This window comes from Balaenoptera physalus (assembly GCF_965194825.1).
Source record: "Balaenoptera physalus genome assembly, chromosome: 21".
Taxonomy (NCBI): domain Eukaryota; kingdom Metazoa; phylum Chordata; class Mammalia; order Artiodactyla; family Balaenopteridae; genus Balaenoptera; species Balaenoptera physalus.
Genome location: NC_138902.1, coordinates 23,386,124 through 23,411,012, shown reverse-complemented (window position 1 = coordinate 23,411,012; position 24,889 = coordinate 23,386,124). Strand labels below are relative to the sequence as shown.

The window sequence follows — 24,889 nt, the reverse complement described above, 5'->3', positions numbered from 1 at the left end:
GAATGAAGCGGGATGTGGAGGGCTGGGTGCGGCTGCCACCTTAGAGCTTCCTTTGGAAAATCTGCCCAGCGAAGGTAGATCCCAGGAGCATGCGCACAGCGTTCCATTTCAGGTCTCAGCTCCGCGCAGCCCTGAGGTCCCACGGAGTACTTACTTGTTCCTTTCCTTCAAAGCTGTCAGAGGAGAGGGAAACGTAAGTGATGCGTCCAACTGTAGCTCTTTGTTATTGGGGTTCTGACCAAGTAAAAGGCAGGTTTTTATTTTTTCAAAGAGGATTTTTTTTTCATTGAAAAAAGTTTTAAAAAAACTTTTAGAGAGAAGGTTTGAGAAAATGTGAGGGAAGCCTCTTTAAGGAAAAAATTTAGTTTGTATATAAATTTAGTTTGTATGCTGTTCTTATTGTTTGTTTTCATTGGAAACTGAGCTTGGTGGGTTTTTGAAAAGCATTTAGCAAAGTTTTGCTTCGGGGCTTTGGGCTGCTATTTTTGTGGCTTATTTTATTTGAAAACTTTGTTTATTTGTTTAGAAACTGAGGCTAGAGGACTTTAAACAAAATCAAGTTTCTAAAAAGGCTCTCCATTCCCCATCCCCGCTTCAGGTCCAGAAATGTGGTGGAAGAGTTCTATAAAGAAACATTTTTTTACTTTTGGACTTTAGTTTGCCTGTGTTTAATTAGAAACTGAGGCTGGGGGATTTCAACATGATTTTTTCAAGCCATGTCTAAATTTTACAGCAGAGTCTTTCTCTGCTATTTTTATTTTATATCAGAAGATTTTCGTTTTCTTAGCTTTTATCTGTTACTTTGTTTTATTTGGAAATGGTAGCATGGGAGCTTGAAACATCATCACATATTGGAAAACTTAAAAGCCACTTAAAAATTGTACAACCAAACTTTGGGCTGCATATTTCTGCTGTCTTTGTTTTTCTTGAAAGCAGAAGCTTTTGATTGCATGTTGTGTACTTACACCATACGCTATTTCGGTGTGAGTGGTTGTTAAATTCATTCATTATTTTTTGTTTGTTTGTTTTTCATTTAATTTATTGAATTGTAAGCATAAACTTCTAGGCACACGCGATTCCCTGAGATAGATAGGCTCAGCCTGATTACTGAAGGATTTAGAGAAAAGCAGGTGAAAGCTGGCACCAATTTACAATATCCTTCTGCCCCCAACCCTGCATTAACCCTACCCCTCCCATAATTAAGGTGCTTGGTTTACTGAAACTCCTTTTATAGAGGACAGTTTTATTAAGATATAAGTCACATATTGTACTTTCAAAGTGTACAATTAAGTGGTTCTCAGTACGTTCACAGAATTGTGTGGCTTTCACTAGCACCTAATTTTAAAACATTTTCATTACCTCAAAAAGAAACGCCATACCCATTGGCAGTCACTTCCCATTTCACCTTCTCCCCAGCCCGTGGCAATCACTCGTCTGCTTTCTGTCTCTATGGATTTGCCTATCCTGGCCATTTCATATAAGTAGCAGGCATCATACACTTTATTTTATTCAACATATATTTCCTGAACTCCTCCTCAGTGCTGGGCACCCCCTGGGCTTTGGGGTATAGCAGTGAACAAAATCAAGTCCCTGGCCTTATGATATTTGGATTCAGTGGGTGCTTGGTTGGATATTCCATCTGGGGAGTAGGGGCAGGATTTGTGGCTGTGCATGAAAGGTGTGAGAGGTAGATTTCAGGTGGAGCTGGAGTTGGTGGTGGGTGTTGGTTGTAGAGTTGGGGGAAGGGGCTGTCACCAGGAAGGGTGGGCTGGAAATGGGAGACTTAAGGGGAAAAGGATGAAGGCTGGGTTTGGCTAATTGGGTTGGGGACTAATAGGATCAGGGTTTCCTGATGTCATCCAGTGTTTGATATGGTGAATGCATGCCCGTTTTTACAGGTATGTCTCGTTAGTGCCGACTGAACAATCTGAAAAGGATCCCACTATAAACATGTAGAAATGCCCTTCCACCCACCCCGGCATATACACACACATACTGGGGAGTGAGATACACTCATTCATTCTTTCTTCATTTCTTTTGACAAATATTTACTGAGCTCCTACTTTGTGCCAGGTACTTATCCAAGCTTTGGTGTATGACAGTGACCAAAACAATGAAATCCTTGGCCTCATGATGCATGGATTCAAGTGGGTGTACATCTGAATAAATGCTTTTTAAAAAATGCATAGCTGAGCTAGAAATTAAGACCAAATGTAATATTAACCTAATAGTGGTGCTTTGCTGGGATGTCAGGCTCAGTCATATAGCGAGTTGAGTTTAGTGCTTGAGTGGGGGTGGGAGATCAGACTCTGGGTCCACACAAGGAGTGACTCTCCCACCCCCTTGCCCTGAAAAACCATGACACTTAAGTTGGACCAGGAAAAATTTCACACTCTGGCACAGAGGGACCACAAGGAAGCTCTGCCTCAGTGTGGGGATCTGTAGGGAAAAAAATTCAGCCCTAACTATCAAAAGCCACGGAACAGAACCTCACCTGAATTTGTGATGTGAAATTACAATAGCCAAGACGTTGGAAAGACTTGGAAAAGCCACGTCTGGGGAAAAAAATGTAGAGCCATTAGCAGGAGCAAATGTAACACTGCTTAAAATGATATCCCCCCAGCCCACACCACAGACGCGTCTCACAGAAAACCAAGCCCTGACAGAGATGAGCTCATTGTTAAAGATGTCAGCATATACGAGGACACAGTGAGTGTCAACAGAAACAACACAGGGTAAGTTTACAGTTCTGAGAACTCCATTTAATGGAATAACCATCCGAAAGAGGCTGTCTAAAATAATTAAAGACATGAACAGGGAATCAAAACTCTTAAGAAAGACTAAGGCCCTGTGATAATAGGGCAAGCAGATTTGAAAAACCATCAAATAGAGCTTCCAGAAATAAAAACATAGATATTTAAGGTAAAAAAAAAAATCCTATGAAAAGTTAGGTTAGACATAATCAATGAAAAAATTATGGGAAGGAAAAGAGAGGGGAAATTATCTATAGTGCAGCTAAGAGAAAAAATATATGGAAGTATTAGAGGTTAAGAGACATGGCAAGAAGAGAATGAAAAATTATAGATACATTTAAATGAGTTTTATGAAAAAACAGAGAGATAAAAATATTCATTACAAATGATAAGAGGAACAATTCATCAGGAAGCTATATTTCTAAACTTACGTGAACCAAACAATAAAGAAAATTTTGTCATAGTTACATAAAGAAATTGTAAAAAAAAACCACACACAATAATTTTTAGTGTTAACATACCTCCCTTAGTATGTGCTATTGGATAGATCAGGCAGGATTAGTAAGGATATGGAATATATAAAAAACACAAGATGGGCTTGATTTAGTGAACCTATACAGAGCCGAACACTTAGAGAATAAACATTCTTTTTAAGTACACTTGAAACATCAACAAAAATTGTCCGTATGCTAGGCCAAAAGGCAAATCTCAAAAAAATCCAAAGAAGAAATAACAAAAACACCATGTTGTCTAAATGCAAGTTTATAAAATTAAAAAGAAATAAAATAATAAATCTCCCCCTCAAAATATTTAGACATTTTTAAAGCATGTATTTAAGTAATTCACAGATCAAAGAAAATTTTATATGGAAAATGAGAAAATGTTTAGACTGACAACAAAAACATGATATATAAAAACTAATATGATGCAGCTAAAGCAGTACTTAGAAGAAAATTTAACTGCATGTTTTAGTTGGGTTTTGGCCAAAGATAGAAAGATACTAGCTTTCTCTTTACAGATTCAAATAATTAATAAGTTCTTTTTAAAAGAGTCTCTGTTATGAAATATTTCAAACATATGTGAACGTACAAAGGACACTCTAATGAACCTTCAAATACCTATCACCCAGCTTCAGTAGTTATCCACTCGTAACCACTCCTGTTTCATCTGCATCTCCGGCCTGCCCCCTCCCAGACACCCCTGGATTATTCTGAAGCAAATTACTGACATCATGCCATTTCATCCACAAATATTTCATTATGCATATCTAAAGATAAATACTCTTCAAAAAGAAAAAGAAAAATATAACCACAATATCATAATCACAGCTACATCTTTTTAACAAATTCTTAATATGATCAAATGTCCAGGCAATCGTCCCATAACTGATCAGACTGTGACACTCCCTCTGGGTGGCTTCCCCTACCCCACACTCAACTGTATCTAACATCTTCAGGACTGTGTTCAGGAAAGGAACGAATGAGAGGGGAAAGAAGAGAAACTTTCTTATCCTCTTTTTAATGTCTGTAAGTAGCACATCTTTGTGACTCTAGAACTGTGCTCTCCAATATGGAAGCCACTAGCCATATGTAGTTATTTAAATTTCAATTAACTAAAATTAAGTCAACTTTATTTATTTATTTGGTTGCGCCGGGTCTTAGTTGCAGCAGGTGGGCTCCTTAGTTGAGGCCAGCAGGCTCCTTAGTTGTGGCATGCGGACTCTTAGTTGCGGCATGCATGTGGGATCTAGTTCCCTGACCAGGGATCAAACCCGTGCCCCCTGCGTTGGGAGCATGGAGTCTTATCCACTGCGCCACTAGGGAAGTCCCTAAAATTAAGTCAACTTTAAACTTCACTTTCTCAGTCAACTAGCCACATTTCAAGTGCTCAATAGACAAAATAGACAAGAACATTAAAGAAAGAAAAATTATTGGAAAATCTCACTTTTGAACAGAGATGCAAATAAAATATATAACCCAGATCCAACATGGTGTTCTTAAAAGCCCATCAGGACCCAGGAGAAGTTTTCTCAGGAAAACAAGATAACATTTCTTTAGAAAACGTAAAATTCTCCACATTAATGAATATGGAGACAATACAGTCAGGGAAATTATTTTGCTGAACTTCATCTCCTATTCATGATACTGCCTTTAGCAAACCAAGGATAGAGTAATCTGCATTAACTTGCTAAAGTGGATCCGTGAAAACCCCACAACAAACATCCACCTGGATGGAAGTGTAAATTGGTACAACTTTAGAGAACAGTTTGGCAGTAAGCTGAAGTAGGCTAAAGGAGTACACACTTAAGATTTCAGAAATTCCACTCTAACTGTAGGCTCTAGAGCAGTGGTTCTCAAACTGAGAAGTTTTGGCCCTCAGGGAACATTTGGCAAAGTTTGGGAACGTTTTTGGCTGTCACGCTGCAAGGGGAAGAGTGTGGATGGATGGTGGGGGGTGGTTGTTACTGGCATCTAATGAGTGGAGTCCAAGGCCATTCTGCTGTGCACAGGCAACCTCACAACAAAGAATTATCCAGTCCAAAGTGTCAGCAGAAGCTCTGCCCCCGAAGCGTGACCGATGATACTCATAGCAGCACTATTTGCAATTAAAAAAAAAAAAAATAGAAACACAGTTCTTAAAATGGAGCACCATGCAACAGTTCATTTGCATGGATTACAAATATGTATCCACATAAGAAATCTCAAAGCAATGTTGAGTGAAGGAAAAACAGATTGCTACAGCATGTGCACAAATACAATTTATGAAAATTTGTAAACCTTTGCCATCCTCACGGTAACTTGACCCTTGGTTTAGTTACTTGCCACTGGCCGTTGGCATCTACCCTCCTCCTCCTCAAGTCCTCCTCTTTGCTTTACTAACCCAGTGACAAGACGTCATGTTTTACATCAATTTTTTTGGACTCCATTTATATTGTTTTTACTGTATACATGTATGATAAAAGTTAAAAAGAAGAATACATGGAAAGGATACACTCCAACTTCAGGAGAGTGGTTATCTTTGGGAGGAAGGGAAAGGAAAGGCTCTGACAGTACCTTCACCTTCTCTTAAGAAGGTGAAGAGATTGCTGACGCATATGCAGCAAAATATTAACATTTCCTTCATTTCCATTGTCGGTGTTACAAAGGTCCGTTCCGTTATTTTTCTGTGTTTTAAAATAGCTCACAATTAATAACTAAGAACAAAAAGAAAGAAAAGGGATGAAAGATAGGCCAGCACTGGTCTTAGAATGAGAAGTAAATATAAATCACAGCTCTGCTGTTTTCTCGATAAAACCTTGAGGAGATAGCAGCATTATCCCTGCATCTTTCCTCATCTATAAAACAGGCTGACAATCCTTAGTCCACATCAGTGTTTTTAAACTTTAGTCATTCTGTAATGCTTCAACATTTCTGCTGATATTCCCTTGTTGCCTGTGATATTTGGGGTGTTCAGCGCACAACCTAAAACCATCTTTCGTCCTGGGACCCTCATACCCCACTTTGGAAAACATTGCTCTATTATTGTAAGGCACTTTGTGGGTGAACTGAGGCTCCATATATAAACCCCCCCAAGCCTGTGAGCACATATTTTGTGTTCAGCAAATACAGTAAATGTATGTTGGACCTTAATCTACATATTTTATGTCATAAATTATACTTTTTGCAATTTAAAAATATTTAATCCAGGCCTTCTAAATTCACATTTTAAAAATCTGTGATTTTTATATGGCCTGGGGAATATAGACAGTATTTTATAATAACTCTGTATGGAGAGTAATCTATTAAAATATTGAATTACTATGTTGTATACTTGAAACTAATATAATATTATAAGTCAACTATACTTCAATAAAAAATAGATCTGTGATTTTAGTAATCTAGGAAACAACGCTTTGGGTTTTTTCCTTAATTTTTTCTCTATGCCTAGATGCAGTAACTATTTCTCTTCCAGTCTTATCTATAGCATTAATTTTTATAATGATAAATTTGTTGTTCAATGATAAGAAAATGAGTGTAACTTGAGAGGTTCTAAACTGTAGGCTTTATTGAGTAATGAATGAGTCTCAGGCATCCCAGAGGCAAGAGATTTCAAAGCCCCATGCTTCTCTCCCCACCCCTTCCCTTGCTTCTGGCCCCTACTTCGGAGGGTTATGATTCTTTGGGGACAAAGAATGCTCCATCCTCAGCTCCATCTGTAAGTAAGCAGTGTCACAGATGATGACTCCAGCTGTAAGTCAAAGATGCATCTTCTCAGAAGCACAGATTGCAGAAAACAGTGGGTTCTGTGAAAGCTGTTTCAGCCTCACCCACATGAATAAACTCACTGGGGCCTCACACCAGCGGGGCAGCCGGAGCCTGATTTACAGGACCGCTGCACAGAGCTGCCGTATAATGAAGTCCTTTTGCTCATGGACTTCCTTGGGTAGCTTCCTTGTTGGACTAACATTTCCACAGCGATCCTCATTTTCAAATGTGAGGCAATCATGCCGATAATTTAAAATCCCAAGCACAGTCTGCATTTTGAAGAATGACAAAAAATATAATCTAAAATCATCTATTTCTCCGTCAGGGGAGCCCTTCCTTAAAGGTTTGGCAGGGGAGGGAGCTGAGATTCGGAGAGCATCTAAAGGTTAAATCATCCAGGTTGTTCCTAGTCATCAGCGGAATGCCTAAATGCAAAGTTAGCGCCACATACCGGACAGCTCAATCAAAAAACATTTTGAGAGTTTACTCTGTACAAGATATCAGACTAGGAGCTTTGTGGCATATATAGAAGACTTAACTATGGCCCCCAGTCTCCAGAGTTTACACTGTATTAGAGAGAAACGCATGGGAAGATAAAATACCAGTGTGCACAAGAGATAATCAAATTCATTTCAACACTTTAAGAGACAGAATACGACACCCACATACAAGATTCACTCCTGAAAAAATGGTAATGATAATGGCTCAGCAATGACCTAATTGTTATTCTTACCATTCACTGTTTGAGTGCTTACTTTCTCCTAGACATCATGTGAAGTGATTTTCAAATGTAACTCAGATGCTTCCACATCCTTTGGCTTTCTGTGGGCCTGTTTTCTTTAATATTGAAATAAAATGCCTGGAGCCTCTATTCCTCATAATGTGCAGAGTCTGACACATTCCACAATATTTGGGGGGGGGGGTGGACTTTTTTTATTGAAGTGTAGTTGATTTACAGTGTTGTGTTAGTTTCAGGTGTATAGCACACTGATTCAGTTATATATATATATGTATATATATACACATATATACATATATACACATATATACATATACACATATATATGTATTCTTTTGTGGATTCTTTTCCATTATAGATTATTACAAGATATTGAATGTAGTTCCCTGTGCTATATAGTAAATACTTGTTCTTTATATATTTTACATATAGTAGTGTGTGTCTGTTAATCCCAAACTCCTAATTTATTCCTCCCCCATTTTCCCTTTTGGTAACCATAAATTTGTTTTCTATGTCTGTGATTCTGCTTCTGTTTTGTAGATAAGTTCGTTTGTATCACTTTTTTAGATTCCACAAATAAGTGATACCATATGATATTTGTCTTTCTCTGTCTGACTTACTTCACTTAGTATGATAATTTCTAGGTCCATCCATGTTGCTGCAAATGGCATTATTTCATTCATTTTTATGGCTGAGTAATATTCTATTGTGTATATATACCACATCTTTTTCATCCATTCCTAGGTTGATGGAATAAATGTTACTTCCATGTCTTGGCTATTGTGAATAGAGCTGCTGTGAACATTGCGGTGCGTGTATCTTTCTGAATTAGAGTTTTCTTCTTTTCTGGATGAATGGCCAGGAGTAGGATTGCTGGATCATATGATAGCTCTATTTTTAGTTTTTAAAGGAACCTCCATACTGTTCTCCATAGTGGCTGCACGAACTTACATTCCCACCAGCAGTGTAGCAGGGTTCCCTTTTCTTGGGGGGCGCTTTCTGAGTGTGTCTCAAGGGAGTGAGAATAGGTGGTGGGTGTCCCATTCTCCTGCCTCCTCTTCCTGGATTCCTCCTCCTGGACTGAGTCTGAAGCATGCCCCTCCCAGCCATCCACTCGTATGCTGATTCTCTTTCTGCCCTCTTGATCCCACTCATGAAACTCTTCCCTTCTTCTTCATCCGTTAAAACATCACTCCTACAATGTATTGTAGCAACAAACTTTTCTGAAAGTTAGAGGGAAAAAATAAAGGGCATTAAATACAGAACAGAATAGAAAACAATCTAAGATTGAATATTTTATATCTAATAGTTTCTCTTCCCTCCAAAGTCCTCTTCCACTTACCCCTCCTTCTTTCCAGATATCAGCCTCGTCAACCTCATGCCCTCTTTCCTGGACTGACTAGAGGTAACTGGTTTCAAATACTTTATTCAGCAGAGAAAAATCAGCTCTTTGAATTCAGTTCTTTTGCATGATCTAGACATGTGGGGGAGAGGAATGAGAAATGTAGGCTTGCCTTTCAGACCCAAAGACACATCAAGATATTTTCTAAACAAAAGAGCAATTCTTTCTTTAAGAAATTTTCTTCTACCTTTACCAATGACTCAAATGGAAGTAATCTTTAAAAATAACATTCTTGCTCTGCCTCACTTCACGTGCATCTACATATACACCTGGAACAACTGATTATTACTCCCATTTTACAGATGAAGCAACTGAGGCTTAAGGAGATTAATGTGCTTAATTTACTGAGTTTGTAAGGGACAAAATTGGAATTCGGACCCATATCTACTGATTCTAAAGCCTTATCCTCTTGACTACCCTATTCATACATCTCTGGTGCAGAAAGCACGGGCTAAAGACATTCAAGAAAAGTAAGATGCTGGCAGAAAGAAGAGGGGAGGTTTCAGTTAGAAAAAGAGACACATAAGTGAGAATTAGTCCAAACACAAAGATTTGAACTAAGGGGTGGCAGTGGGTAAACAGTTTTGACCATTTGATGGGGAAAAAAGAGAATTAAAAATGGCTTCACGTTTTCTAGTCTGGATAACAAACATCGTTCATTCATTCATTCATCTCATAGGCATTGATGTGTCAGGCACTGTATATGTCAACATCACGCCAAGTGTTGGGAACAGTAGGAAAGTTAGGGATGAGAAGATGAGGCGTCTACAGTGAGACATGCAGAGGCTGCAGTGAGGAGACACATCCCTGTATAATGTCCAGCAGGCAGCAGGAAATACCAAACTCATTTGTCTAAAAGTGTGGGGCACTTAGAGAACACCAGGTGGCAGCACAGACTCGGCAGTTAAAGGGAAGCAGGCCCAGCTAGCCTCTGTGAAGTCTTGTGTTTTGCATCTGAAACAGACTAAAACAAGATACCCTTATTCTTAGGCAAGTACTTCTAAAATATTAGCAAATAATGTTCACTCGTTAAATGCACGTTTAAACATTTATAACCAACCTTTCCATTTGGCAAGCTGGGAGTTGTTTTAGTAGAAGGATAGGTGTATTACTATTGCTTAGCTTTTACATAGTATAATTTATCCAGAAATCTAGGGGAAATACGCACATGATTAGGGCACCATTCTTCCAGCTGGACACATATTCTCCATATTATTAAATTGTACGTTACCACGTCCACAGGTTATAAGCTAACATTTACCCATAGTGGCAGAGATGAAAGTACTGTAACTGTGAACACCTTGAGGTTATGATACTGCTAAATGAGGTGGATGTTTTGTTACATAATTAGCACATTATATTCTGTTTCTATACTTAGCATAATCCTTCTACCCATGCTTTCTACCCACCCCACCCTGCCTTCCCTGCACTTAATACCTCCTTTGGTCTCAGGTTGTTTTATCTTTCCTTACAATTAGTTGTCTACTTTTCACTTTATGTACTTACCAGTCTCCTTACAACAGAGCAGTGCACTGTTATTAGGGAAGGAACCAGTGTAGAGCTCAACAAGGAGCCAGCACGATGAAGACGCACTCAGAACAGAAACAGTGCCCTCGTTCCTCTAAGCTAAGGGGTTTATAGATGCTTTAGAAAGACGCAGTTGGTAACTAACGCGAGTCTCACACTGTGGATATGATGGTTTGTGAGTCCATGATTTGTATCTTGCTGTATAGAGTTATTCTTAGTTCTTTAGTCGATGGTAAATTCCAACCGTGAATTTAGTTCTTTTCAACAAATCCGTTTGTGCTCCTTATATAACTCTAAATTATTGAAACTCCTCAGGGAGTGATCCATGGTTCATCCAGCAAATTTTTTAAAAATTAGAAAAAGCTTATGTTGTGAACAATCTGCCCATCAAAACAAGTGTCTATTTCTGGGATTTGGTGGAACTCAAGAAGGTAGAAAAAGAGCTATCTCTAACAGGTAGAAAAACCTGGCAGAGAAAAGGGAGGGGGTAAAAGAAAAATAATCCAGAGAAAAACATCTTACCCACATGGAGAGATATTTTATAAAACAACTCTCAATATCATGAGAGACTGTTCCAGATGAAAGGGACATGACAACTAAATATGATATTCGAACCTGGATTGGATCCTGCATTAAGAAATAAGGAAATTATTGGAATGACTGACAAAATTAAAATATGGACAAAATTAAAATAGTGTATCAGTGCTACATTTCCTGAATTTGATCATTATACTGCAGTTATGTAAAAGAATATCCTTATTCTTAAGAGACAGAGGCAGAAGCGTTTAAGGGGAAAGGGGTATGATGTCTGCAACTTATCAGATAGTTCAGAAAAAAGAAAGAGGTGAAAAACCAAATATCATAAAATGTTAACAAATGTTGAATCTAGGTGAAGTTTAAAGGTTTATGGAAGTTCTTTGTACTGTTCTTACAACTTTTCCATACATTTGCAATTACTTTAAATTGAACAGTAATAATAATAGGAGTAATAATAATTTAGGGAAGCTGGGCATAAAGTTTCATACTAGCTGCATTTTTCTGCTTTAAATCAGACTAGACACCTTTGTCTGATCACCTATGATAGCTATAGAAATAAATATGCCAGGGTCTAAAGTCTATGTTAAATATCAAAAAAAAGTTTTAATTTATTTACGTATTTACTTATTTTCTAATATGTTATTTAAAGATTTGTTTTTTACATGAAAGGTGTCAGTACAGCACAAAGACCTTTTTGCTGAATCCTTGAGAGTGAGTCACCAACCCGACACCCCATAACGGCAGGACACTTTAGGGTGCATTTCCTACAAACAAGGACATCCTCCTACAGAACCACAGGACGGCCACTGAAATCAGGAAATTGACATCGGTACATAATGACCATCGGAGCCTCAGACCCCTATCTCGCTAATAGTCCCAATAATGTCCTTAATGGCCGGTGGATCTGGTTCAGAACCACATGGTGGTCTCTTCATTTTCCTTCACTCTGGAACTATTCCTCAGACTTCCTTGATGTTCATGACCTTGGCACCTCTGAAGTTAAGTTACCTTGTAAAATATTCCCCAATTGAGGATTATCTGTTGCTTCCTCATGATTAGATTCGGGTTTTTGCATCTTTGGAAAGAACACCTCAGATGTGATGCTATAGTCTCCTCACCACATTTGATCAGTGGGACATCATTTCAATTTGTCCCGTTACTGGTGATACTCACTTTGATCACTTGACTGAGGTGTCGTCTGCCAGACCTCTCCAATGCAAGATGACTCTTTTTCTCCTTGTAATTAATGAGTATTTTGTGCAAAGGTACTTCAAGAAGAAATACCCCATTCTTTATGAAATGTGCAATTTACTTATTTATTTATATCAGTATGACTCATAGTTTTCTAGTTTATTCAATAGGTTATAATCTACTAGTAGGATTATTTATTTTGAAGCACAGATTGTCCCAGACATGGCCAGTGGGAGCCCCATCAAGCTGGTCCTGTGTCCTTTTGACATGCTTTTTGTGGAGAATGGTGTTGAGAAAACCAGATCTGAGTACTAGGTGTTTAGCTCACTGTACTTGGGGCATCACTTCATCCCAGCGCTGTCAGTGGACAGCCAGGCAATATATGTAGGTTTCTGTGAATATTTAAATCTATTTATATTTCTTTGTCTACCTCTCTATACATTGAAAAACCAAATGTTCACACTGATACTTCCAATTGCAATCCAACAGCACTGGGCTTGTTTAGTTTTCTCCCTCCTGTGACGGTGAGAAATCTGTCTCCCGTTACCCTTAACGTATTTACTTATTTGATTGATTCCCCAGTATGTAAACAATCTCTGAGTGCTGTCATGAACCTCTCCCCCACGTGGATGCTTTCCTCACCACACCTGGGCTCCAACACCCTCAGGTCCCTGCTGGAAGTCGCCCCCCTGATATTCTTAGGGCTCTGACTCCCCAGGCTGCCCCCACCCCCTGCACAGACACCCTTCTTACCCAATCTGACTCTGACACCCCATGCCAGGCCACCGCCCCAAGGGTGTCCTTCCTACCCCGCTCGCGTTCTAATGCCCCCACTGAGGTCGCGTTCACACAGAGATGCCCTCCTCTCCCTGCCTACGGATGGGAGCTCATTCTTCTTCTAGCTTTCTTGTTCATTCATGACCGTTCCTTATAAAATCAATGAAAATAAGAGGGGAAATGAAATGTGCATGGAGTAAACTCTGCCACAGCCATGTGTTTATAAGTTTAAATGAAACAGGCTTGAAATGAATCATTTAGTTACCAAGATAATACCCCATTAATCTTTAAATTCTCTGAACTCAAATCGTAGGACATTTACCTGCGTAGCAGAGACTTGGTAGACAGCCTGGGATATGGAAGTCAAAATAGCAGAATCTATCCTTCCTCCCCCACAACCAGATTATGGAACGATTTCTGGGCTTCCCAGATGACATCAAGAATTCAGAGAATGAGCCTCAAAGCCTCATTTAATGAGCCCATTTTAATGAAGTCATCTGTTGATTCTGTTTTTATTATTAAACAAGCAATCAGGTCTTCTACTGAATGGCCCGGAATTTACTTGAACCGTCAGGCTCCCAAGATCGCCTGGCACAGTGGTGACGAGAGTCACTTTCGTTTCTGCTCTGTCCCCGCACTTTTAGTCAGTGTGGATGATGCCATTTGCATGGTTCTTTCCTGACCTCCACTCTTGGCTCTTGATCTGTATCTAAACTTCCAGCTATTCGTCGAAGGCAGCGTGGTACCCAGGAAAGAAGGTTGGTCCTTGGAGCCAATCTGATTCAGTTTGAAATCTGTTTTTGGTGAAGCTGAGTTTCCTTCTCTAGAGAATAGCATCAAAAACTAAACATATTCTGCTATATTTCTGTGAAGATTTGGGGTGGCATAAATGTCATGGGGGGAATAATTGAACAATTATGTATGTGCTTTTTTACTTTTGACTTTCCGAACACATGGCCTTGTTCCTAAGGACACTCAAGGTAGGGAGGAGGGTGGGAGATGGAGATGTTCTGTAAAAGGAGCACAAAACAAAACGAGCGACAACAGCAAAATGACACTTAACGTTCAGCCTCTGTCATTTAAACTATGGTTTACTCTAAACGAAGTAAAACACTTAGAGCTTTAAAAAAACATTAGAAGCGTAGCTTAAATGAAGCAAAACAAAGGCTTTTCAGGCAAGGCTTTTGCCATAAGAAAGGATTAGCTAAATTCGTTTATCTTTTTCTTCAGCTTAGAGTTTTATGAAGGGGCAGACAGAGCAGAAGAGGAGGGGAGAAACCTGCCCTTTTCCAGCTCTGAGATGATTATGTAAAGGACGTGAGGAGTTGAGAAAAAGGGAGAGAGGAGTGAGATGGCCAGATAGATGTGTCCTGATTCTTCCCTCGGAAAGTTGCTATATAAACTGAGTGCATGGGCTCTTGTCTTGTTGCTTGTTTGGGTCACATATCAGACCGAGAACAGTCCATCCAAGTAAACCTGAAGGTACCATGTGGCCAGGTAGAGAAAAATGGCTTGAAGTGTAGCTTCCCAGGCTTCTCTCCTTCCCATGTCAAGGGCCAATGGACCTGCCGTGGGGCTGCTAGGATAAGGCAGGGTGACCCACACAGAGGCTAAGCGTGGACCACGTGGAAGACAAAAGGGAGGCTCAGGAGTCAGCAGGCAGTGGAAGGTTCAGAGGAGCTGAGCCCACCTGTGAGGGTTGCGATAGTTGACTGGTGCCGCCTGGACACGTTGTCCCAAACACAGACCCGTGAGTTCCTTGGCCCCAGAGAGCAAGTTTGGAAGCAGTTGATCAAGCAACATCAACGCCAGAGGCCAGAAGATGTTGCCAGATCACACTCCAAATTCAACATAAGACCAGAGTACCCCTTTCCCCTCAAACTCAAGAAGTCGTGTGGTGCCCCCCTACCACCCTACACCAACAGCACCATCTTTGGAGAAGACACAGAGAGAAGGGTGATTGGAGAGACAGGACCTTTGCATCCAAATGAGAATTTTTTTTTAAATCCCATAAGGATTGTTTCATTTTTTAGGTTGGACTGTTTAAATTACATTAGAGATTTGGATGGGGGAAGGAGAAAGTCTGTTAAAGGTCTTATCTCGGGTCACGGACTAAGGCTGTTGCAGTGCATACCTTTCTCATTCACATGATGCTTCTACGCTCATCTCAGTCCCGAAGACTTCTTTTACCAAAACAAGCAGCCAAGAAACTGAAAACGGGGCCCCAACACAGCCAAGCCATGTTCCAAGAGTGCTTATTAACATCCCACCTGTCACGAGCTCCTGCCAGCAGTGAGAGCGTGCCCCCCGAGGCCAAGGATGGGAGAAGAGGGAAGAACAATGATTCCAGTTCCTTCTTTGTTGACGATGCCCATCCACAAGCCTCTTTTCCGTTTTTTAAGGGCATGATGTGAATAGTGTTGAATTTCATGGGAAGAAGAGAAAGTAGTACTAGAGAAGTTTTGCATAAGGCAATCTAAGAAGACCTTCTGCAACTCTGCCCATGGTGCGCCCACATCAGCCGTCTCAATTCTGTAAGCTCCGGGGGATGACAACAGGGATAAGCCTATAAACCACAGCTGAGCAGAGACTTACTTTACTTTTTTAAAAAGAGTTCTGTGCTCAGCTGGATTCTTAGGACTTGGACCAAAGGAGGGCAAAACAAAACAAAACACAAAGCAGAACCTGAGAGGAAAGTGTCCAGACCTAAATGTTTACTTTATACCTCCTGGAACCTTATCTTAAGATATCAGTGATTCAGCTTGTCACTACCTTCAAAACAATGCCTTTAAACATAATTTGAGTTTAGTTCTAAATGAAACTGATGGGAAGTGTATGTTTTCTTTACCAACAAGCCCAAATTGCTGACTAGTGTGGGCTGTGTTTTTCCCGAGGCTTTTTTTGCAGGTACTGAAGTCTGTATAAAAAGAGCCCTAATTCTGAAGGGAAAAATGGGAATTCTCCTGCTGGCAGTTCCCTTCTTGGTTAATTAGATGGTGTTAGGAATTAAAAGGTTGGCCATGTTATCTAGAAGAAAGTATTATTAGAGATGGCATTATATCCTAAAAACATTTAATACCCTGTGTCCCGGTCTCCAATGCGCCATCTGGAGCAGCTACTTGGGGAAAATTACAGCAAATTGATAGGAATATAAAAAATTGCCTCAATTAATTTATTAACAAAGATAAAACCCCTTGATGAAAAATAGCATTTCAAGTGTCATTTGCAAATCATGATTTGACAGACAACAAATATACATGATGAAGAGTCATAAGACTTGTGTGTCTGCTTAGAACCACCGTCACATCTATGCTATTAGAAGGCAAGTAACTTCTCAGAGACCCATTTCCCTTTTTGTAAAAGAGAGATAACTTTTTCACAAAACATCCAACTAAAAAGTCTTTTGAGGTAAAGAATTAAAAGCTAGCTATTAGCTCATAAGTTTCATACTTCTTTATTTTCTGGCTTAAATGAGAATGGGGTATTCAGATTAATTAATTATTGTGTTTATAAAGTCCCAGATAAATAAACTTTTATTACAATAACCTTGTTTCAAAACGCTTCTCATGCTCTCTACCAGTTAGGTTAGAATGAGAGGAAAGATTGAAATGCTTAAGAAATGGCTCTCAAAAGTAAATTGATAATGGTAAACACACCTGCTGTTTACTTACTTCTTGCCAGATGCTACAAAAGTCCTGGCAGAAAATGAAGAAAAATTTCTGGTCTCACAAAGATCATTTCAGCTCCATCTAGGCCCACTGGGCAGTCAACACCAGCAGAATTGTTTTAGACCAAGAACAGCAATATGGTAACTTCATTGTAAACGCTCTCCATCTTTCCTTTAGAAATGTCTTTGGATTTTTTTCTAATGGGTGATGGAGGTGAAGAGATAAACATTTCTTGTGGCATGATTCCCTAATGGTTTTGCTAGCAGAATTACTCATCATTTTCTGGTTGAGAAAAATCATTCACCACACTGAAGCCTAGAACTTGCTTAAAAAAATAGGAAGGGTTCTAACCTGAGACTCATAATTTGAATGTGTAGAGTTTTGCAGCTGTATCTAGTTATCTTTTGAAAGTCAGTTGTCTTATGAATAAATAGATAGGTTTTAGAATGTTCAGTTGTTAAGAAAACAATAATATAAGAAAAAAGCATTTTTAAACCACTTTATGAAGGTATGATTGACATACAAAAATCTATACATATTTAATGTATACAACTTGATGAGTTTGAAGATAAGTATATACCAGTGAAGCCATCACCACAATCTGTGTCATAAACATATCCATCACCTCCAAAAGTTTCCTTCCACCCTCTGTACGTATTGCTTTTTCTGTATGATAGAACATTTAACATAACATCTGCCCTCTTAGCAAGATTTTTAATATATAGTACAGTATTTTTAACTGTGGGCTCTATGCTGTACAGTAGGTCTCTAAGATGTATTCATCTTATATAATTAAAACTAGGTACTTTTTGCCTAATACCTCCCCTTCTCCGTCTCCCCCCAGCCCCTGGTGCCCGGCGACCACCATTCTACCCTCTGCTCCTTTGAGTTTGACTACATTAGATTCCTCATGTAAATAAGACCAAAACATCTTTTACAGTTAATGATCATGTGATAGTAAACTGGAAAAAAAGATCTAGATAAAACACAAGAAACAAAGATCACTGTAATTCCAATATATTTTGATACAACCAAATTCTATCATTTAAATGGAAAATAAGTGGTGCGCCTTCTGTCCAAAGCAAAACTTTCTGAAGGTAAATGTGTTTCACCCACATTTTTTTTAAAAAGGTGCTTGAAACTGTTATCTGGACCCGTAAGGAATGCCTGTGAAAAGGCTGTGTACTTTGCCTTTTCTGGGTCCTCTTTAGGAACTGATCCCATCTAAGAGAGAAAACATTCATAACTTGTTGATTCCTAGTATGCGATGGGAATAATCGAGCAGCTCCAAGCTGGATTCCATAGGCCACTGACCCAGTGCCTGTTTCCACTGACATACCTGCTGGGTTCCTTTACCTCAGTCACAGGCACCATCCCCAGTCCTCCCCACTGCCACCTCCGGGCACTCACTCACTGCCACCTGCGTGACAAGTGTGATCCCATAGCCCAGAGCACTCCGTAGTTACACAGAGGGGGCCCTTTTTAGGGAATGGGATCTATTTCGTGCACAATGTACTTTGATATCTTCAAAGATTAAATGCTCTTTTATCACCATCTAACTTCAAAGTCCTAAGCCATCCAAGAGCTTCCATTGATCTGGTCTTAACATTCCTTTCCAGGATGTCGACAGCACCTCTCACATTATCCCACACTTCTACACAACTGGAATACTAGGGATTTTGTTTGGTTTTTTTGCTTAATACCCCCGCATTTTTTTTATTTTACTTGCAAAATTTTCTTTCTCCTCGAGTTTGACTATTTATATCCCACCCACCCTTCTTCCAAGCTGCATTTAAATGACATTTCCACTGTGAAACGTTCCCTGAATTTCCATCAGCCCCTGGCTAGGTGTAATCTCTCCTTCACCTCTGCCTTCTGATATCAGTTAGCTACTGTCTTTCATAGAGAAACTTTATCATATTCTAGCTCATGTTTGTTATTTCTATGTAATTCTCATCTTCCCTAACAATAATGATAATAATAGCAGTTACTGTTGTTTTAAAGGCTGTGTTATAGGCACTGTACAAGACAGAACTTTATTCCGGCAATGGCTTTATAAAGCAAGCATTATGATCTGTATTTTACAAATGAGCAAACTGAGGCTTAGACAGCTTAAAGCAGTGTGGTCCAAGATCACAAGGCTAGCAAGTGGTGACACTGGGATTCACCAAGACCTCAGTGCAACTCCAGTGCATTCTCTTAGGCACTGCCTTATTCCTAGATTCAGAAGTTCCTTAAAGGGGAGATTTAGGAAACTCACATTTACTGAAAATAAAGTGTCCGTGGCACTGGAACCAAAACTTGCATGCATATCATCTCATTTATCTGTGAGTTACGTGGTATAATCCACATTTTGCAGTTGAGAAAACCAAGGTTCACCGTAAATATATTTTTGAAAGGGAATGAATGAATAAGACATCTGTAATGCAAATAACTGGTGAACGATTGAGAGCCAGAATATACACACATGTCCTATAAGTCAACAAGGGAAATAATAACTACCCTGCAGGAAAATGGGTAAAAAACATGAACAGGCATTTAGCAAAGAAGAAACCAGAATGACCAAAAACATACGAAGTGACGCTCAGCTTTACTTAAAATTTTCACTTTTAGGTGTATTCTCTAGGGAAACTGTTCCTAAGATGAATACAGGTGTGTTTGCCCCAGTATAGTTTGAGGAATGGATAAGCTGTGGTATTGTAATATAACAGAATACTTTACTGAATTAAAAAGAATATATGTATAAAAATAGATGAATCTTGATGACATAATACGGAATTAAAAAATCACGTTGCAACAGTATGCTACTTATGTAAAATTTAAAACACACAAAAATAGCAAATATTGTTTATGGATAATATGTATTAAAACCTATGCAAAATATATGTAGTAAAAAGTATGAAAACCTGTTAAAAGTTAATTTGTTATGTCACATAAGCATCATAAAATTTCTCTCTGAAATGGCTCTACCAAGTTTCATTTGCATTTCCAGTGTATGAAACTTCCTATGACTCCAACATTTGGGGTTGTCAGGCATTTTGATTTTTGTCAACTCAAAGAGTATGAAATAGCACCTCATTGTTTAAATTTGTAGTTCCTTTCCTTCTAGTAAAGCTGAACATCATTTCGTGTGGTTACCTCTGGGGAAGGAGGTAGAGGAACGAGATCAGGGCTTGTATTAGTTTTTTATCTCTGAATAACAATCACCACAAGGTTAATGGCTTAAACTAACACCCACTTACTGTCTTACAGTCTCTGTAGGTTAGAAGTCCAGGCAAGGCTTTTTGCTGGGTTCTCTGAGCAGGGTCTCGCCAAGGCTTAAATCAAAGTGTCAACCAGACCGTGTTCTCATTAGGAAGCTCAACTAGAAAAGAATCTGCTTCCAAGCTCCCTCTGGTTATTGGCATAATTCAATTTCTTGCAGCTGTGGAATTCACAGAAACTTGTTTTTTCAAAGCCAGCGATAAAGAGAGAGGTTCTCTGTCTTTACAAGTCTCTCTGATCCCCAGATCCCCTTTTAAGGCACCCCCTCATTAGATGAGGCCCAAACAGGGTAATCTCCCTTTCGGTAAACTTGAAGTCCACTGATTAGGGATTTTAATCACATCTACAAAATCCCTTAGCCTTTGCCATAGAGCATAACCTGGTCAAGAGAGGGATATCTTGTCATCTTTGCCACATTCTATTAATTAGAAACAAGCCACAGGTTCTGGGGAGGGGCCTATACAAGAGTGTGGGTCACTGGGTATAACCCCACGGCCTGTCCACCACAGGGGTAGGGTCTTGACTTGATCTAAAATATGTTCTTTCTCCAAAAAACGGAATCTAAATGTTAATGTTTGTTCGATCTTGATGTTGCATACACAGATTTCCATTATATTGTTTCTGGACTTCTCTTTATCATTGAAATAGTCAAAGTATAAGCAACAAAAAATTTTTTTAGTTAATAAATAAGCTCACCAACAAAGGACAGTCTAAATAGACCAATAGGGCTTCCCTGGTGGCGCAGTGGTTGAGAATCTGCCTGCTAATGCAGGGAACACGGGTTCGAGCCCTGGTCTGGGAAGATCCCACATGCCACGGAGCAACTGGGCCCGTGAGCCACGACTACTGAGCCTGCGCGTCTGGAGCCTGTGCTCCGCAACGGGAGGGGCCGCGATAGTGAAAGGCCCGCGCACTGCGATGAAGAGCGGTCCCCGCACCGCGATGAAGAGTGGCCCCCGCTTGCCGCAACTAGAGAAAGCCCTCGCACGAACCGAAGACCCAACACAGCCAAAAATAAATAAATAAATAAATAAATAAAGTAGCTATAAATAGACCAATAGAAATAAACGAGAAATAAACGAGAAGGATGCAGATAAGGGGTCTGGCTCAAAGACCTTATGGTTTTTGTCTAAACACCTGATTCTGAGAGCCCAAAGCAGTGTCTTAATTACCTTTTTTGGCCTGTTTTAAAAACCAGTGGGCCCATGGACCCAATGTCTGAACCTTCTCACCCAATTAACAAAATGCATCTATGTCATGTTTTTACTTGATGAAACAGGAGATGAGCTTATTTGGGTTCCCAACTGCTGATAATTGGACAGCATCTGACTTATTCTCAGAGTTGCAATCTAAGAGCCACTGTGAATCCAAGAAAACCAGAACCCAGGATCATTAAACACATTTCTGGGTCACATTCCTGCAAAGAGAAGATTAACCCCACCTCTGGTAACTTGTTGACAAGGTGACAGAAATTAATGGTATCAGGCAAAAACCTCTAGTCAAACATGGCTGAAGTCTGTGGCCCAAACTCTAAAAGTACATTTACTTTACTAGGAGTTAGCAAAGCAAGGAAGTTTCAACAAGATCTGAACAGACTGGAGGTTTGAATTGTATGAACATATTTTGGTGCCAAGAGAAAACACTGTGGAGTGGTTTACACAACTCAAAAGAATAGAGGGTCTGAGTAAATTTTTAAGCAGGGGAGGAGAAACCAGTCATTTTCCAGAAAATTTTTAAATGATGAAGGTATTAATACCTGATTTAACATTTTCAAACTTCTCTTCCTTGACCCCCTAGTTATTCTAAAGTGGTTTGCCATTTTATTTTCATTTACTTTAAATTGTTTCATTTTGTTTGTTTTACCTCTTCCAAAAAAAAAAAAAATCCAGTAAAAATAGACACCGAAAAATTGGAAGGCCCTTCTGGAAAGTATTTATTTCAGCCTTCTCTCAGCTCCGTCCTAACAGAGATTGAGGGGATAAAAGTCCTCCATCTCTAGGCATAAATGGAGTCCAGAAAAAAATCACACCGTGTGGGACTCTGTTGATTTCTGCATGAGTTAGGTTTTATTTGAACAAGGACTATTTTTGATTGAGAAAAAAGGTTGCAACAGGGCACCTGGTGGCAGGGAAAGGACTCCTTAAAGGAAGTTGCAGTCCGACCTGCCTAAGCTGAGTGCCAGTTAAAGGGTTTGTGCATTGATTTTATTTCTATGCATTTCACACGTACTTCGTCTTCTCCTGCTGGCAGCTTTGCTGAATCGTTACACTAACACCACTATAGTAGTTATCTGTTACTCCGTTAACAAGTTACCTCAAAACTTAGCAGTGTAAAACCACAAACCTTTATTATCACAGGTAGTTTCTAAGGCTCAGGAATCCAGAAGCAACTGAGTTGGATGTTTCTGACTCAGGGTCTCTCAGGAGGCTCTATTCAAGGTGTTGTTCAGGGCTGCAGTCATCTGAAGGCTTGACGGGGCCAGATGACCTGCTTCCAGGGTGGCTGCCTGCCATGGCTGTTGGCAGGAGGCTTCAGTTCCCTGATAGGTGAGCTGCTCTATAGGCTGCTTGAGCGTCTTCATGACATGGCAGCTGGCTTCCCCCGGAGAGAGAGATCTGAGAGGTAGAGCAAGGCAAAACCGCGATGTCTTTTATAACCTACCTTGGAAACGACATAGCATCACTTCTGCAGTATTCTATTGGCCTCTTGGACCAATCCTGATAGGATGTGGGAGAAAATCACACAGGGTGTGGCTACGAGGAGGCAGAGATCATTGGAAGCAGGAATAATGGATTATTGATACTTAAAATATGTAGAGTATTTCTCTCCCCCTGTTTCAAGTGACCCCTTTTCCCTAGTACATTAAAGTTTTTATTGTATTTTGGAATTAAAAGAAATCTGAGGGAATTCCCTGGTGGTCCAGTGGTTAAGACTCTGCACTTTCACTGCTGAGGACCTGGGTTCCATCCCTGGTTGGGGAACTAAGATCCCACAAGCTGCGCATCACGGCCAAAAAAAAAATAATAATTAAAGAAAAGAAAAGAAATCTGAAAATATATAAATGTTAGTGCTGGACTTTATGGATTTCCCCTCCAAAAGTACGTTCACTTTAAAAGAGAGGTTTCTTTTGGAGGATGATGGAAATATTCTGGAATGTGATAGTGGTGATGGTTGTACAATGTTGTGAATATACTAAAAGCCATTGAATTGTATACTTTAAAATGCTTAAAGTATGTTAGGTGAATTTTATCTCAATAAAAAAAAATTTTTAAGACGGGGCCTGAATAGCATTGATATCAAGTTTGCTGACCCAGAAAGATTTATGGTTGCTTTCAGCTCTTTGTATTCTGTTTGTTCTCTCAGCTCAAAACTTAGAGTGTGGTTAATCCAGAGACTATCAGGTCCTGGGAAAATTGATTTATGGTGCTAACACTCATGGTTGGTTGGGGTCTATTGGAAATAATACTAAGTACTAGTGCAGGGTAATGGCAATTTTTTCAGAGCCCAATTGACATACATTCCTGTGATCCAACTCACATGATCCTTCCGTTAGAAATACAAATAGCATATTTTATACCGACCTAACAAATGTTATCAATAGATGTGTGTATTCTTTGTGCAGTTTCCTCAAGATCACTTTTGTCAGAGCATTTTTTGCATGATTTGTGATTTCACTTGGCAGTTGTTTTCCATTATGTTGCATTGTGCTGTCAGTTACTTGGAGAGGTTCCGAATTTTTTTTCTTGTACTTAACACCATTTGTGGCTATGAGAACTGAGTCTGCCAGAGCTCTTTGTTTTATTGTTGTCATGCATGCACCATCCTTAACAGTAATCAGGAAGACAAAGTCAACATCACCTAGCACTGATTGTCTACCGTGTGCCAGGTATCATGTGTACTGCATCAGTTACTATTAACCAACTGTCCTGAATAACTATTAGTTATTGCTAGTCTCGAGCCTCAGATTGGTTACATGACTTTCCCAGAGATCGTACCAACAGTTAAAAATATGTCACTAAAAATAAGATGCTTAGACACAGATCTATCTGCTTTGAAGCAACTCAATAAATTGTAACCAAATTCAACTGAAATTAATGACATTGAACTCAGCCGACTGGGTATGTATGAAGTTTGTGTGTTAGCTATAACTCTCCCTTCCTGTTTACCAGATTCTCCAGTACCTGACCCTCATCAATCTATGATTCAGAGGAAGATGTACAGGAAATGGGGCTGAGTAAGCACGTGACTTTCAGACAGTTCCTGAGCTTCTCTTTACCCCTTCTTTTCCTCTCTCTTAGCAAGTCCGGAGCAGAGTTGCTGGGATGAGATCAAAGCATGACATTGCTTGTACCTGTTGATCAAAATCATGGGGTCAGCACAGCACCTGCTCAGTCCTCTCGAGGGCCGGTGAGTATTTCTGGTTTCCTGGAGGCATCTTCCGGGTTCGGTTTTTCCGGTTTCCTGTGGTGACTAGTCGAATAGGGAAGCATTGTCTCTCAAGATCAGAAGGCTCAATCCTGTGATAAAATGCTTTTGTTATTCGTGTTCTGCCGTGGTATCTTTTATTAACTGGAATCATAAAATATCTCATGTATAAGAAACTGAGCAGCAATAATGAAACTTTCATAATCATTGAATGTCCGTGCCTTGGAAAGAGTCAGGAAAATATGTCTAAAGGGCTCAATGATGCCCAGCTCTACTGACATAAGGGACCTTGGGTCAGTGCAGATGTCAAATGGAGAGAGACAAAGAGAATTTCAAAATGCCCAGCTAACTGCAGTGAGATT

At 39.6% G+C, this 24,889-nt stretch overlaps 1 protein-coding gene across 1 annotated transcript in view; it reads left to right on the top strand.

Moving 5' to 3' along the window:
* LOC309651733 (uncharacterized protein) overlaps positions 1–24,889 on the top strand; it is a 121,748-nt gene that overhangs the window by 79,271 nt on the left and 17,588 nt on the right. The window contains exon 3 of the mRNA XM_082444715.1: positions 24,401–24,509. Coding sequence (XP_082300841.1) covers positions 24,438–24,509 — 72 coding nt within the window. The 5' untranslated portion in view covers positions 24,401–24,437. The remainder of the gene's footprint in view (positions 1–24,400; positions 24,510–24,889) is intronic.